Source organism: Rhinolophus sinicus, linkage group LG03 (assembly GCF_036562045.2).
Source record: "Rhinolophus sinicus isolate RSC01 linkage group LG03, ASM3656204v1, whole genome shotgun sequence".
Classification (NCBI taxonomy): domain Eukaryota; kingdom Metazoa; phylum Chordata; class Mammalia; order Chiroptera; family Rhinolophidae; genus Rhinolophus; species Rhinolophus sinicus.
In genome coordinates this window covers 169,658,840-169,674,472 of record NC_133753.1, presented here as the reverse complement: position 1 = coordinate 169,674,472, position 15,633 = coordinate 169,658,840, and the positions used below count along the sequence as shown (strand labels likewise).

Below are 15,633 nucleotides of genomic sequence, written 5' to 3'. Positions count from 1 at the left end.
CTGAGTACAAGGGCAAATCTTCTTTGTCCCATCCTATTTTCTTGGAAAAACGATGTGCTGAATAAAGTTATAGATCTGAGCTAATAATTCAGTGTACACAGCAAGTCACACTTGCTTAAATTTTTGACCATTTCTTTCATGTTGAAAAGTATGAGTAATTTTTCATATAGGCAGAACATATAAAAATCTTTCCTATGTGTGGTAATTGTGAACAAAATAACCACACTTGTGTTTTATGACACATATTGTAGAAGGACAGAGGTATAAGAAAGAGATACTGTGTTCAAAGAGCTTAATGTAACAAATGATGAAAGTGAGTCTGTAGAAACAAAGTAGCATAGTAAAATTAACAAGTATAAATACTTAAGTTGGAAAAGAAGGCATGGAGACCTCAAAAATAGCCTGAATAATTATAGAGATGGTTTGTATTTTGATGTGTCAGTAATTCAGGATTTGAAAAAATACATCTAAAGTTCAAAACATGTCATGTTGTTTAAATCACCCAAGTTCTTTAGGAATTATTCTAGTGAACTGGACTGTGTACTTTGTAATGGCCTGCTCATTTAAGCTTGTAAATGGCAAAATAATCACCTCTTCAAAGTGGATCAGCATCCATCAGGGAATCGTTCATTTATGGAGTGGTCACTGAGACCCGGAAACAGGCTATTTAGGTGATGAATAAAATCTACTGTCATTCCTGCCATTTATCTTATAGTTTTCAAGAATCCTTCACTCATTGTAATAAACTTTATCTCAGACTTGTAGGTCTGATTGAAAAGCCACTTGTATAGGGAGGTTCTATCCCTACAGAATCCTTACAAGGCCTATGGCTATTGTGATATAGGTTTGTGTATGTACATTACAGGACGATTGTTTCTCATCCTCATATCCAATAATACTACAGAAATATCTGTGTTTTGAAACTGGACAACGATATGCTAAGAAATTATAGAGCAAAGAGTAAAACAAAAAACAAAACAAAACAAAAAAACCCGTTTGTACCATATAGAAGAGGTGTAACATAGGAAGAGCTGGAAAACCCATGTTCTATTTAAATTCCTTTCTTTCTATAGTTACAGAATATCTATAATTAATTTTATAATGATTATCATGTATAGGCCCTCTTGGAAATTGTATGATGTAAAGATAGAAAGACAGAGGCAAATCTGTACTCGTTAATAAAACAATGTTTGATTGGAAGATGTTGATAAAACAAAATATTCATTTCAGTTTATTTTTGTTGAATTTATTAATAATCTTTATATATTTATATATGTATGGCTTTGAGCAAAGACAAAAGAAATACTCTAACTCATCCCTGATCATACAGTTGTAAGAATCAGCTATTCTACTATTTTCCCAGCAGTAAAAAGACCAATCTTTTCAATAATACATTTCTTTCTGTACAGATTAAAACTCCATACTCATGGGCTTAAAACTATGTACAGAGAAAAGAGGTCACTTTTCAACTAGCAACTGACTTTTATATTACAGGAATGTGAGTCAATTTTTTTCTTTACCTAAGTATATATATATTCATACATATATACGTATATAATTTACCCTGTACCACTTTATTAGTCCATTCTATTACAAAGTGAATAAAAATTTTATGGTTGCACTGAAAGACCATGCAATTCAATTTTGCTTATGCTTCCCAATAGTGCTCAAAAAAAACCAAAACAATTTATATGTATATATAAAAATATTTCACTACCAAATTCATTAGTCCTATCAAATGTAAACCTTTAATAATTTAAAGGACCAATACATGATCTTCGTAAATTTAAGTTAATTCTCAATCGTTTAATAAAATAAAGGAGTTTTGTACTGATATGTAAATGGTCTTGCAGCTTCCCCATAGGTTCTAGGTAGAGCACACAATCCCTTTCTTACACCATTCCTGACATGTCATCCAATGTCACCAGCATATTAATGATAACATTACATTGACTGGCGTTGTTGATCACTTCCATACAAGCTGGGATCTGTCAGAAATGAAACATAACTCATTTTGGTATTATAGGTATTTTTTCCATAAAAGGCATAACAGGCAGCACGAATCTGTTAGAGTTTTTTGCTTTTGTTTTCTGTCCTCAAGTCTATCTGGAGGCACTCACCATTTAATGTGTGGTCTTTGTTAAGTTCTTTGTATTACCACTGTCAAAGATACGGAAGACCTCCATTTTATGTCATTGTCTTAACTTGGGTTATTTACAGAAGTTGGTTATTAGGAAACTTCCCATTGTGTTCCAGTCACCCACCACATTTGTGGGATGCAATAGGCACAAATGATTACTAAGGGACTCCTCTGAGTAGAAGATGCTCACAGATCATGGAAAGAATTAAGGAAATAGACAAACAAACAAGGCTCACAGACATTCAGTTTGACCCCTGCTTTCTGTCACCATGTCTGTACTTTTCTCAGCACATTAAAATAACAAACGTTTTATCTAAGGGCTATGTCAGTCACCCCATGCCTCAAGATTTACTAATCATTCAGTTACAATATACAGAGAGCAAATTGTGTGTTCCCAAACAGACATGATGCTGTAGTGTATTTATTTCTTTAAATGAACACCACATAAACTGCCAACTACAGTGAAGACAGAACACACTGGCAACTCCAAATCAAGCCGTGGTTTACAAATCATTCTTTAAATAATAATAATGGTAATAATTATAACAATAATAGTAATAATCTTAAATGAAAGTGAAAAACCTCACTTCTAGACTTAAGTCAGAGATCCAAGTCAGCCTTATAGGAATTTTAAGATAGGCAATTAATGAATGGTTATACTTTTCTAAAAACAAGAAATACTGTAAGCCTTTCCCTACAATGACTGCTTTGAACCTATTTCCCCCCACCCCAAGAGCATGCAGGGACTACTTTCAGATGCTTGATTATGGCAAGAAGGAAGAAAAGTAATGGTTTTTGGTGTAATACAAGCCATTTGTAGAATCGAGCATACAATTTCGCATAAAACATTGCAAGTTAAAATAACATTGTAGGTGTCAAGCCATTGCATTACAGTTGAATAATTGTCACAATTCAGTTTTGTAAAATTTAAAACTAAGTTTTGAAGTGAAGCAATAAAACGAAATTCTTAAGCGATGAATTTTACCTTCATACAGCACAGAATAGCTATTTTCATTTGGGTTGAAAAAGTTATTTACAACTAACATTGATTGAGTCTTGGTAAAAGTCCAATAACGCATGAAGAGAAATATCTCCTCGCTTTCTGAAAGATCGATGAACATGTTTGAGGTTAGAGATATTCATAATAGTGGCAATGCTAGTGTCCTATGTGGCCAAGCATATAATTTATTCTGTAACCTAATTCAAAATGGAAAGCACCAAAATACAATTTAGATCTACAAAACGGGATTTGCTATTTAATCCTCCATAAGTAATAATTAACAACTTAGATGCAGAGACACAGCTAATGAAAGAAGTTTGATTGGTGCTGTTCAGTAGCTCACTTGAGTTGCCTTTTTAAAATCAGAGTTTTGTTTCCATTGAATCCAAGAACTCTTCATAAAATGGAGAAATACATATATATATATGTGTATATATATATGTATATATATACACATATATACATATATATCAAAGGAATTAAGTAAAAGCAGGTTAAAAATAAATAATCTTACAACAACATTTTAAATCTTTTAATGATTTAAAGAAAGGAAGACATATAACGCTGAATGCTAAACAAGTCTTTTGAATTTCTCTTGGGATTTTTATATATATATATATTTAATATATATATTAAATGTAATATATATATTTTACATTTTGCATGTAGGCCAGAGCTGTCTAAAATATCTCTTCATAGTAGGCTATAGGGAAATATCAGGATATAGAATAAAATAAGATCCGAGAGTGTTCTCAGTTTATCAGTCTTTCTGCTTTGACAATCAGCAGGGATCATAAATTTGAAGCAAACCGTGGCTTCTCTGCCTCTGGGTCTGTATTTAAGACTGAAGAAGACTCTCTCTGAAGAGCGGCTGCTGGTGGAGGAGGTGCAGGAGGGACCCCTCGGTTGGGGGGGATGGCTCCCGATGACATCTGTCGGAACAGGGTGACTCTCTGGGGGACAGTCCCCCTGCCCCCTGGCTGAAGGACTGTGCTGTGGACAGCTGTCACGGGTTGAGGGATGGAGGCCAGGGACTCGCCCACAGTGGGATGAGGTCTGGAAATCAGGGTGGCAACCTCATGGGGCAGCGAGGGCTGTGAGGCTGAGAGCGGCCTGACCTCTCGGGTCAGGCTGGTGTTGTGCAGGGCTTGCGTGCTCTTGTGCACTTCGCTTTTCGGTGTGGAGCTGCTGGGTGTCTGTGGCTGCTGGGGCTGCTGCTGGGTCTGCGGTGGCTGGGGCTGCTGTAATTGCTGCTGTTGCTGCTGCAAAAGTGACAACTGGGAAGTAGTCGGGGAGGCGTAGTGGAAAGTTCGAGTGGCCAGTGGGCTCTGTACAGGAGGGCTGCAGACGGCAGTGGTGTAGGAGCAGGGGGAGAGGATGGCCGACGGCTGGGGGGTCTGTGTGCTGGGACTGGGGGAATGCAGGTTGCTATGAGACAGGCTGGTCGCTGGGTACACGGGCGGTGATTGTGTCCTCACGCGGGAGGTCGGAGTAGTAGTTGATGACGTGGAATTCAGGGCTGTCATCTGAGGATAATTGATTGGAGGGATTGCCTGCACCATCTCCCTGTCGTGTTTCACAATCTGCTTCAGGATCTCGTTTTCCTGATTGTTGAAAACACCAGTGTTAAGATCCTTCTGGAACTTTTGCAGAAGAATTGAATTTTTCTTTCCTGTCAGTGAAAGAAAAGTAAGCACTTAAGAAGCCTACACATGACTGATGGCAACTCCAAGTGACTGGCTCCTGAAAACAGAAGTTTGTCAGTGTTTCAAAGCCCAGGACTCACCTGAGGCAATCAAACAGAAACGTGGCTCCTGGCCTTCACGCTTCCTGCATCATTCTGGTAAATCTTACCTTCTAAGCAGTTGAGAAGTCTGTAACATGGCAAAAGCCATCATACAGAACAAATGGAGATATGTGACATGGGGGCTACCTTGAAGACTGGGAGAAGAAAGGCCATTTGGATCAGGATGGGCCTGGGATCAAGCTGGAAGCTTCTTTTTCAAGAAAGGACACAAGAATACTTACTAGGCGGCAGGCACGCTACAGAAAGCTGTAGGCAGATCTGTTTTATTTACCTCAACTCTTTGAGGCAGGTGTGTTCCTCATCCCATTTCAGCGGAAAGGAGACTGGGACAGAGCAAGGTTAGGAACAATGCTGAGGAAAACGTGGTTCGTAAGGACCAGGGCTGTTAAGGGAACACAGCGAATCGAATCATAGATACAGTACAGACAACGAACCAGCGCATCTGTGTCACGTGAATGCTTGCGAGAAATGCAGCCTCTTGGCCTCACCCACTTGCTGAACCACATGCCGCATTTTACCAAGATTCCCCAGGCGATTTCACATGCAAGTTTCCGAAGCAGGGAATTTTGCTTTGGACCAGTGTCCTATGCCACTGATTCCCTACCCTACCTGCATATATTTCTCATCTCTGGAGCTTTAAAACATACTGATTTCCATCTGTACCCTACCAATTACATTGGAATAACCAGACACGGGGTCCAGATTTTGGGACTTTAACAGCAAATTTTCCCAGGTGATTCTTATGTGCAGTCCGTTGAGAACCATGTCAGAATCTTCCCTCTTCTGAAAGGCTATGAGAATCAAGGGACAGAGAGTCTGGCAGACTCTCAGCTCACTTCAGAATCTCAACAACCATTACCTCTCTTTCCTGTCACTGTCTTGGGGAGCTTTGCAATTAGTAGGATTCACTGCCAGAATAACTATTAGAATCAACAATAGAGTGACAAAAGGGGGGGGGGGAATCAGTGACTTGTGATGACATTATTATGAAATAAATAATACCCAGGGCAATAAAATAATACCCAGGGCAATATGGCAACAAAAGAGTGAATCAATTTGCCCTATCACTAAATAAAGGGTGACACCTAAACTAACAAGAAATATTCTGAATGAAAATATATGTTATAATTTACTTGATGCTAGGAAAAGCTATTGTTTTTACTTTTTATTTTTTGATCTGTTTTTTTATTGATGTATGATTGACATACAATATCCTATTAGTTACAGTTGTAATAATTTTAAATGACTGCCAGAATATATTTACCTCTCTCTTTGCAGAACTGTCTTAATTTCCCAAAGAACAAACACTTCTAAGTTAGTAATAAACATAAATGCTTATTTCGCATTTCTTCTTAACTAACTTTAGATACATTTAGAAACCACAAAACTGAGGACAATATTTCTTTGTGATCAAGTGAACAGTCAACATTTCATAAGCTAAGTATCTGTTATCTTGCGGAAAAATACTATAACTTTTAATGCAGTATTAGAATTTTACAAGGATTAAAAATGCAAATGTTTGTTTGGTGCTTTGGTACTAGCAATTTCATTGCCTGTATTATTGATTACACACCATTTCATGCAAACTTTCTCATAAAAAATTAACTGCAATAAGTTAGGTGAGAATGAAGCTGCATCAGGTAAACATATTTTCTATTGAAATATCCTGATTTTAATGCTTTCTCTAAAGATGTCGAGCTGGTTTAGGGAACAACTCATATGCTAGAAATTAGTCTCTAGTTCTACTGTGAACACTCACACACCACAAAGAGGGAAGTTATTTTCAAATTAAGTAAAGATGATTTCAGGATTCCTCACTTCTTTTATGAGCAGTGTCTCCCAGGACACTATGTCCTGTTAAATCTCAATGTGAATGTCTAATGGATATGTTATGCTTAATGGTAACATTCAAATACTAGCTTTACTTCCCCTCCCCTAATATCAGGTCCTTCTGCAGTCTGTTGTCCTACTAATATAGAGGGAAAGAAATATATGAAGTGCAGAAGAAAAGCTAACGTAACAACACATCAATCACAAGTCCTTACCCTTATTAGAAGGAAGCAGTTGAAATACCTTTGTTTACTTTCAAGTGATCTCAACCCCAACTCCTTTGATTTCCTGATTCCTTCATCCCTCCCTAACTCTCTTCGATAATATTCAGTGTGTACTAGGTAAGGTGAATGTAATGGTGAATTAGACATGATCTCTACACTTATAAAGCTTAGCATCTGTAGCGCAATTACAATAGAAGCAGTTGTGTGATGGAGAAACTTCCCAGGGGTATGGGAGAACATATCCAGGGTAATCAGCCGACCTGGGGGTGGAAGGTCACAGAGGTTTCTATAGGAAAGTGATGTCTAAACTGAGATATGAAGGTTAGTAGAGTTAAGTAGGGACAAAGGGCAAAGCAGGGAGCTGTAGGAAGGGGATCTGAATGTGGAAAATGAATGCAAACTGCCTTCTGACATCAGAATGTTTCAGCATATCTTGGGAAGTTAACTGCAAGCCAATCTGATCTAACTTTACTATGGCAATTATTCAAATCTTTAAACTAGTGAAACTATTAAGGCCTAATTTATATATTTTTATTTGAGAGCAGAGAAGTCTAAAATAAACTGACATTTGCAAAGTAAAGCATCTATGTAGGGCATTTCTAGCAAGGCTTTTTCTGCTTGAGTCTGCATTACAAACATTTCCAGAAGTTTCTACTGAGACAGTTACTTAACCCAAGTGTTAAATTCTTAATATAAGGATAAAATGTAAAGTTGAATTTAAAACAAAACAAAACAACAACAACAAAAATCCCTTGTGATAAAATTTGGTTTGTAATGCAGACTCATACATTAGTATTTTTAGTTCTATTTTAATGCTATCTAGCATATTTATCATTGCTTTTTACCTGAAGATTCAAATTGTTTTGGCATCACTGGGGAAATCAGATTGTATAGCTAGTAAAAACACAGAGATGAATAAATAAACTTAGAATCCTTAGGAGAGAAAGTTAGATAGAGCCTCAGCTCTTTCTAGAAATAGGGCTACAGGTAATTGGTATTTCTGTGCTAGTGAACAAGCAATCTATGAACTAGCATTTGGGACTGATGATTGCAAATATATATCAGTTCACTAGATTAAAACTAAATTGTACACAAAGAAGATAGAAAACTAAAGAGAGTACCTATCCGATCCAGTCGGTCAATGGCAACCGTCTCAAAGGCTCTTCTCATCATTGGATATTCCTCCAAGACCTCATTGAAATTGTCCACAGAAAGTGAATAAAGACGACAGTATGTATCAGCTCGAACACTGGCAGTACGGCGGCCCTTGGTCAGCAGGCAAATCTCTAAAACAAGAAAGAAGAATTTGTTCGGCAATTGTCTTTTTAAGGCCGATGAGGCCTCCTACGATTAAAAAAGTCTTGTGGTGTGAGAAACCAATGGTTAGCAGCATTTTCTATTTTACCAGGATATTCCCTCTAACAATTGGAAGTATCCAATTGCCAATACTCAATCTTAAAACAGTTTTGTTTTGTGTTATTTTTTTATTTAAACAAAAAAAATTTGAGGATTGTTGTACAAAGGGAAGGCTGAAATAGACTTATCTATCCTTCAGCCCCCATCCCAAACCCCCTGAAATAACAAAAAAGATTCAGAAAAGGGAATAATAAATCCACAATGGAGTTGAAAACAGAAAGGGACTATACTCAGACAGTTTTTGTGAATTCTGGAAGGTGGGAAGCAGATGGTATCATATAGACAGAAACCAAAGTGAACCCAAACATTGGCTTAGAGTCCTATGACCAAGCAAAACTGGATCAGATGAATGCCTTATGTAGCTCGTATATTCCCAATAAGATCAGTATAAAAACTTTTATTCCAAATGCACAGAGGAGATTTCTATTTAAATAACTTCTCAGGAGGATCCTCCATTAAAATTTAGATTCCCAATATATTGTAAGCAAACATTTGCAAATTTTGATGTCCTTATTTGCTAGCAAAATAAATGTTAAAAGCAATATTTTCCTAAAATTTATTAATGAAACTCCTGTAGACTTTGATTATTTTTAAAAATAGAAATAATTACAAGTTTAGTCTCCAAACAACCAATTTGGAAAAAGGAATGGCAGAAATATTTCTGAAATGCACTGTTTCTTAACAGAAGGAAATGCAGCAAAATAATTATTGAAAGGTGTCTAAATCCACACTCCTCTGAACTTATTTAAACAAGTTCCGTTCATGTTGATAACCTTTATGAGTAAATTATGTGGTAGGCACCATGTGTTTGATGTTAGGGCTGGAAATATGAAGCGAACATAATATCTATTTTATTACTTATATGCTGGTGGGAAAAAGAAAAAGTTCATCTTAATTAAGAACTAATTTAAATACAGTCTGGTAAGAATGATAATACAGAATGCGGACACCCTGGGAATACTAAAGAAGCACATCTGAACCAATCTGGGAGGACAGAGAGGATGTTAGGAAATGCCATCTAAGCCACCAATTATGTTGTTGTTCATGCTGGCAAACATGTTGGCAGTGTGATAAATAATATTGTGGAGGGTTCATGTTTGTGTGTAAGTTCCTGTGTGTGCACGAAGTGTGTGTGCATTTGGTGTGAGTAGGAAGATGATTCTGTGTTGGTCAATATTTAAGCATAAAGCATATTATCATACCATGGAATTTGCTGGCTATTTTAAACAGTGTAATAAACAAAAAGTATTTTCAGCACTACCTTAAAGTTAAACATCTGTGTCACTATGGTACTAATGCCATATTACATAATTTATGTTTGCCGCATTATGACAAACAAGCTAATGAGAAATGTTTTACTCCTAAGTGTTCCTTAAAAATCTCTATGTCACAAGTGTCCTGTAGAATGCTTATAAACCTCAATAATATGTAACAAAGAGCTTAAAAAATATCCATACTCTTCAACCTAAGAATTTCACTTGAAAATCGAATCTAAAGAAATAGTCTGTTACCAGAGCAAAATGGTTTACATGGTGATGGTGCTATACATTATAAATGCATTGGTACATTTGAAATTATGGGGATGTCTGGAATGTTTAAGTCAAGATTCATAATCAGTTATTAGATTGGTGCAAAAGTAATTGCAGTTTTTGCAACTATTTTTAACCTTTTAAACCGCAATTACTTTTGCACAAACCTAATACATGGCAATAATTAAAAATGAAGCTTTTAAAGTCTATGTGATAATAGTAGAAAGGTCATGCAAGCTTAAATGAGAAAAGCAGAACACAAGATTATACTTACAGTATGATAAAAATGATCACATAAAAATAACAATAAAATCTACCAAAACGCTGTGCTCTGGATGAAAAATATTCCTTTTATGTAGTTGTTCTGTGTACATATTTTTTATTATTTCAAATTTCCTTTATATAAATTATTTGTGGACATGTATATCTTTTAAAAGTGTTATTTAAAAATTAATAGCAAATTCACAGAATAGGAAAAGACCAAGATTTGAAGGAATATTAACAAACCTATTCATAGTAATTATTACTGTAGATGTCCTCAACTTTACCTCCCATTCTTTTTAATACTTTTATTTTGGCACTTATATTTTTAATTTCTAAATGCTTTTCATTTTCCTATGTTTGTTGTTTTCTCATTATAGCCTTCTCTTTTGTTGTGGATGTAATATCCTCTGTCTCCTGAGAGGTGAAAGAAGCAAGATATGAGAGTCCACATATTATATGATTCCATTTATATAAAATATCTCAAAAATGCAAATTTATAGAGACAGATTAGTAGTTGCTTGGGACAGTGGGTGGGAAAGGAGATTAACAGTAAATGGGCACAAGGAATCTTATTGGGGTGATAAGATGTTCTGAATCTGATTTATAGTGATGGTTTCATAATTTGGCAAATTCACTAAAAAGTTGAATTGTACACTGCAAATGGATGAATTATATATGTAAAATTTATTGCAATAAAACTGTAAAAATGAAAATCAAGAGCTTTTGTTTTCATATTGTATCTTTTTTGTATTTTATATTTTAATTTATCTTTTGTTTTCTGAATTCTTTGTCTTTACTCTGGAATCGTTATTTCTGTCTCTGTGTCTAGATCTTTCCCTTATATGTTGGATGCTTTCTTCAGATGGACATCCATTCACATTTAAGGATGAAAACCCTGATGACGTGGCAAAATCTGTTGGCTTGGAATGTCTCTTTAGGGGGAATAGTTGGGAAGTTTGTCATATTTCCCTAAATGCCGGAATGAGGAGGGTTTCATTTGGTCCAGAGTTAACAACATTTCTCTTAACTGTTCTAGTATTCTGCCTAGCTCAATTGATTTAGGGAAGAATCACCAAGACCTTTTGCCCCTCAGGGGAATAAATGCCTGGCTCCAGGACATTCTGCCTCTTGGAGGGAGGGACAGAGAGACCATTGTATCATACACAGGCCTTCAGTAAGTCACTGTTTGCCCCTCACTTTTCAATTGGTCCTCCATAGCCATACTGTCTCTTAGCTAGCCTAGCAGCTTCTCTAGGGATCTGCCAAGAGATCTGCTTTCTCCTCGGCCAGTCTTCTGTATATTCAAATTTTGGCTTAAACAACAGAAACTTATTTTCTCACAGTTCTGAGGACTGGAGGTCCAAAATCAGGGTGACAGTATGGTTGGGTTCTGGTGAGAGCTCTCTTCCTGGCTTGCAGGCAGCCACCTTCTCACTGCGTCCTCACATGGCAGAGACAGGAGTGTTCCCGTCTCTTCCTTTCCTTATATGGTCGCTAATTCCACCATGAAGGGCCAACTCTCATGACCTCATCCAACTCTAATTACTTCCCAAAGGCTCCATTTCCAAACACCATCACATTGGGGGGTATGGATTCAACATAACACATTTAGGAGTGACACAAACATTCAGCCCATAACACCATTCCTTTTGTCCCTGATGAACCCTGAAATACAATGTATGTCCCTCCAGCTTTAAAAAAAAATTAAATCAGCTTTATTGAGGTACAACTGGACACACACAAAACTGCAGATATTTAATGTATACAATTTAATGAGTTTGGACATGTACAGGCACCTGTGAAACCATCACCTTATTCTTCACTTTTAAAAGTTTTCCTAACATTATGTTACAGAGTACCTGAATAACACTGGCTTATCCAACAGAGTAACTTAACTATATTACAAAGCAAACGTTTGGGGTCGGCGGGCTCAATGTTGTTTAGCTCCTCAGTGATGCCAGGGCACTGGGCTAACGTGACTGTTTTTCTTGACCTCCCTCTTCGGATCACAAGTTGACAGCAACACCTGCAAGCATTATATCCTCACACAACAGCACCCAAAGAGAGGGAACAACTTTCCACGTTTCTTTCCTTTTATTATACAGGCAAAACTTGCAAAACTAACTTTCTCTAACATCTCATTTATCAGAACTGTGTCACAGGGGCACCCGTAGCTACAAGAGAGGATTTAAAAAGGAATTACTTGGAAAACTGGAGCAAGATAATGCCTATTGGTGACTGAGTTAGGCAAATATTACTTTAACCAGTGGAACCGTATTTTTAATGGCCACAGAAGATACAACATTTATTAACAAGGAAGAAAGGGCAATGGGTTCTGGCCAGGGAACCAATATCATCTGACACTCCACTCTTCTATTTACTTTGTGTCTTCTAGAAATGTGCCACAGTGTTTCATCATCTGACTGTTCCCAAATACACACTTATGCATCAGAACTCTTTGTGGTTTAGGTTTAGGTTTTACTCCTTTTTTACTTTTAATTTGGTCTCTGAAAAGGGAGGAGATAAACACATGTGTTGAGGATCATCTTAAAAAAGAATGGATTTAATTTACTTTCCTATATGCTTAAAAATTATTTGAAAACTTTTTACAATAAACCTGTCTTTATTATTTTGTATTTTAAAAATAAATTTAAAATTAGAAAAAACGTAGCTACTATCAAAACTTAGAGTCATTTTAGAGATATGGTAAAATTTATTTCTGCATGAACATAATTTTATTCCTATTTTCTCTAAATCATTCTTTGCAAACGATTTTCTGGTTTCTATCATCTGGAGTCCTCATACAATGGATATACAGAGTATGTAGCTAGGGGAGTATATGTGTATATGTTACATGGTATGTTATTAACTGGTGAATCAATTGCTATTGGTAAGAAAAGAAATTTTCTTAGAGGGTGTTTTTAAAATAATATTTTAGGCTTATATAAAAAATTAGTACACGTGATAGATCTTACCCTAAAATTTTCCTGTATTGCCTACATACATATATTTCCTGTATTTCCCATATAAATCTTCAGAGATGTTATTGTCCAACACATCTTATTCCTTTATTTTATTTAAAAATGTGATGTACTTAGGTCATTCTTTACTTTTTGTGATTTTTGGAATAAAAAGTGATATATCATTTTGTCAATTTCTTGCCAACTAATAAAGTAAGAGTGCTATTTTGATAATCTTTCTGCAGCAGTGATGGTTAACTGATGATTCAGCTATATATTAATTCATGCAATTTCTTGGGTTTCTTTTAGAGATTCTTTCTGGTGTAGTATAAAGAGTATTGGCTGGGTGGTTTGGAGTCCTCTCCTATTGTCTCAAACTGATTACTCTTGACTGTGAGGATTTGAACAAATACTTACATTCTCCAGATCTTAGTTTATTTATCTGAATAATGTAAAATTCAGTTCACTCTCTGAAGTTTTATTAACATTTAATCCCCAACTTCAGACTTTAGTCATTTTTATCTCTAAAGTCTCATTGATCTTTATATCCGTAGTGTCTCCACTGCATCTTGTAGGTGCTTAACATTTGCTGAATTAAATCTCTAAACCAAATAGTAACACGTTCTACGAATTTCAATCACATATGGAAATACTGAGGGCTACATATACATTTACACTAACAAAGTTCCTTCTGAAATTATAAAGGGCTATGTTCACTACCAACACAAAACTCTTCAGCCATTCTTTCTCAGCATCTCCTCAATAAGATCTCAGTGAGAGGCAGAACAAATGAAGGTATATTTGCGAGAGTAGAAATAGTCACTAGTCATTGTGAAAACACTGTGGATAGCTCCTTCTTCTTTTAAAGCCGCCGGTCTTCATTTCCACCATGAATAGCAGAATTAAGAAATACCATAAACTTAGAAATGAAAATAGTAAGCCTGATCAAAAAAGAGTCCAAAATTTCATGAGTTGAATTTCCAGATTCAATATGAATGGAGCAGGTGATTCCCTGTGAATTAATTTTCTCTTGATACTAAGTTATTTTGGAGATCCACTTACTGAATAAAGAGAGTCCTGTGTCAGGTATTACAGAGTGAGTTTTTGTGTAGTTACGGTGTGTGTGTGTGTGTGTGTGTGTGTGTGTGTGTGTGTGTGTGTGTTTGGGTAAAGGACAAAGAGAAAAATAACTGTAGTCATCTGTATCTCACACTATCCTTTAGGTTCCTTAGAAATTACGTATGTATTCGTTTATCACCATCTTACACTGGATTTTCTAAGTGTTCCCTAACTACTGACCTTGTCAACCTCATTGTTTTACGGCATTTTAAAGACAGCAACTGTATAGTAACTTTATTGTATCTCTCATAGTGCCCCTACTTTGAATTTGGAGCCCAGAGAAAATTACTTTAAAATGCTTACAAGTATATGAATAATAGTAGACAACCCAAGGCCCACGTTAAGTTCTGTTCTTAAGTTTTAGATGATATAATATTGGTTCCCCTGCTAGGTATTTCTCCTTTAATAAAACTGCCAAATGCTTTATGTACCTCCTTTAAGCAAGATAACATTTCTCTGAGATTTTTGTGCAATGTCTGTAATGAAGAAAGTATTTCGAAGTTTAGGTACTGCTTAATGTAAATATGTCCTTACTAAACAGGTAGAAAATTTTCTTGAGATTATCATGCTAAATGAAATAAGTCAGACAGAAATTGTTGAGAACCATATGATTTCACTGATATGAGGACTATAAAACAGAAAGCAACAAACAAACAAGACAAATAAACAAGCAAAAACTCATAGACATGGACAACAGTTTAGTGGTTACCAGAGGGTAAGGCGGGAGGGCGAAAGTACTCATAGAACAGGTTAAAGGGGGTCAAATATACGGTGATGGAAGGAGAACTGACTCTGGGTGTTGAACACACAATGTGATATATAGATGATGTATTATAGAATTTTACACTTCAAACCTATGTAACTTTACTAACCACTGTCACCCCAATAAACTTAAGAAAAATTAATACAAATGTAAATTTTTTAAAAAAACAGAAAAATAACTTGCTTCTGGGTGTTCAGATTAACTTCACAAGGAAAGCAAAATAAAATATAAAATGAAATAAAATTGAACTCCCACAGAAGAAGCGGAGCGCAGAATAAAGATGTAAGCTTTTTAAAGAACTTTCTGGAATATTTTCTAGGTCTTGTTAGTTGTTTCAATATTTCTGGGTTTTTTTTTCCCCTTGTTTGTTTAGTTTCTGAACTCAACTAGGAATATCCTAGTGGTGTAATCACTGTTTTAAGATTCTTTGTGCACATTTACTTGGAAATACTCATAGGTCCCTTCATCTGGATATAAATTTCTAAATTATAATGATGCGCAAAAGTAATGAAGAATTGGCATATTAATTTTAATTATGTATGATTCTCCTGTTTCTCTTTATAAGTTATTTTCTTTACAGG

At 35.8% G+C, this 15,633-nt stretch overlaps 1 protein-coding gene across 1 annotated transcript in view; it reads right to left on the bottom strand.

Annotated features, from left to right (window-relative positions):
* Positions 1–1,226: 1,226 nt before the first annotated feature.
* Positions 1,227–15,633, bottom strand: part of HCN1 (hyperpolarization activated cyclic nucleotide gated potassium channel 1) — a 344,964-nt gene continuing 330,557 nt past the window's right edge. Inside the window, exons 7-8 of the mRNA XM_019736249.2 lie at positions 8,123–8,287; positions 1,227–4,812 (exon numbers count right to left, since the gene is read on the bottom strand). Of these exons, the coding sequence (XP_019591808.2) occupies positions 3,932–4,812; positions 8,123–8,287 (1,046 nt within the window). The 3' untranslated portion in view covers positions 1,227–3,931. The remainder of the gene's footprint in view (positions 4,813–8,122; positions 8,288–15,633) is intronic.